The sequence below is a fragment of the Lagopus leucura genome, unplaced genomic scaffold, assembly GCF_019238085.1.
Source record: "Lagopus leucura isolate 7727_CA_CO unplaced genomic scaffold, USGS_WTPT01 33054-0_obj-0_obj, whole genome shotgun sequence".
NCBI lineage: Eukaryota > Metazoa > Chordata > Aves > Galliformes > Phasianidae > Lagopus > Lagopus leucura.
The window spans coordinates 647-1,103 of record NW_024969470.1 but is presented as its reverse complement, the minus strand read 5'-3'; the positions used below and the strand labels follow the sequence as shown (position 1 = coordinate 1,103).

The 457-nt window shown below is 65.0% G+C and overlaps 1 protein-coding gene across 1 annotated transcript in view; it reads left to right on the top strand.

Moving 5' to 3' along the window:
* Positions 1-13: 13 nt before the first annotated feature.
* MBLAC1 (metallo-beta-lactamase domain containing 1) overlaps positions 14-457 on the top strand; it is a gene marked incomplete at its 3' end in the record, with an annotated part of 1,048 nt that continues 604 nt past the window's right edge. Inside the window, exon 1 of the mRNA XM_042895082.1 lies at positions 14-451. Within this exon, the coding sequence (XP_042751016.1) occupies positions 51-451 (401 nt within the window). The remainder of the gene's footprint in view (positions 452-457) is intronic.

Below are 457 nucleotides of genomic sequence, written 5' to 3'. Positions count from 1 at the left end.
CACCCCCTGTTTACAGCTCCCCCGGACCCCCCTCCCCCTCCGTTTCCGCCATGTTCCCTTCCATCCGGACTGCCCCTCTAGGATCCCGACAGATCCCTGGATCCCCCTACAGCCTCACCATCCTCCAGGAAGGTTTCAACCGTCCCAGAAGCGACGGCAGCTTCGAGGCCGATGGCTCCGTCACCCTGGTGCGCGGGGGTCCTGTCACCGCCCTGGTGGATACGGGGGGGCCGTGGGGCCGTCGACGCCTTTTGGATGAGCTGGAAGCCATCGGGGTTTCGCCGCTGGACGTCACCCACGTGCTCTGCACCCACGGCCACTCCGACCACGTGGGGAACCTCAACCTCTTCCCTTCCGCCACACTTTTAGTGGGGTTTGACCTCAGTTGTGGGGACGGGGTCTTCCTACCCAACGGCTTGGATCGGGGGGTCCCTTACGCCCCTCACCCGGGGTTTAT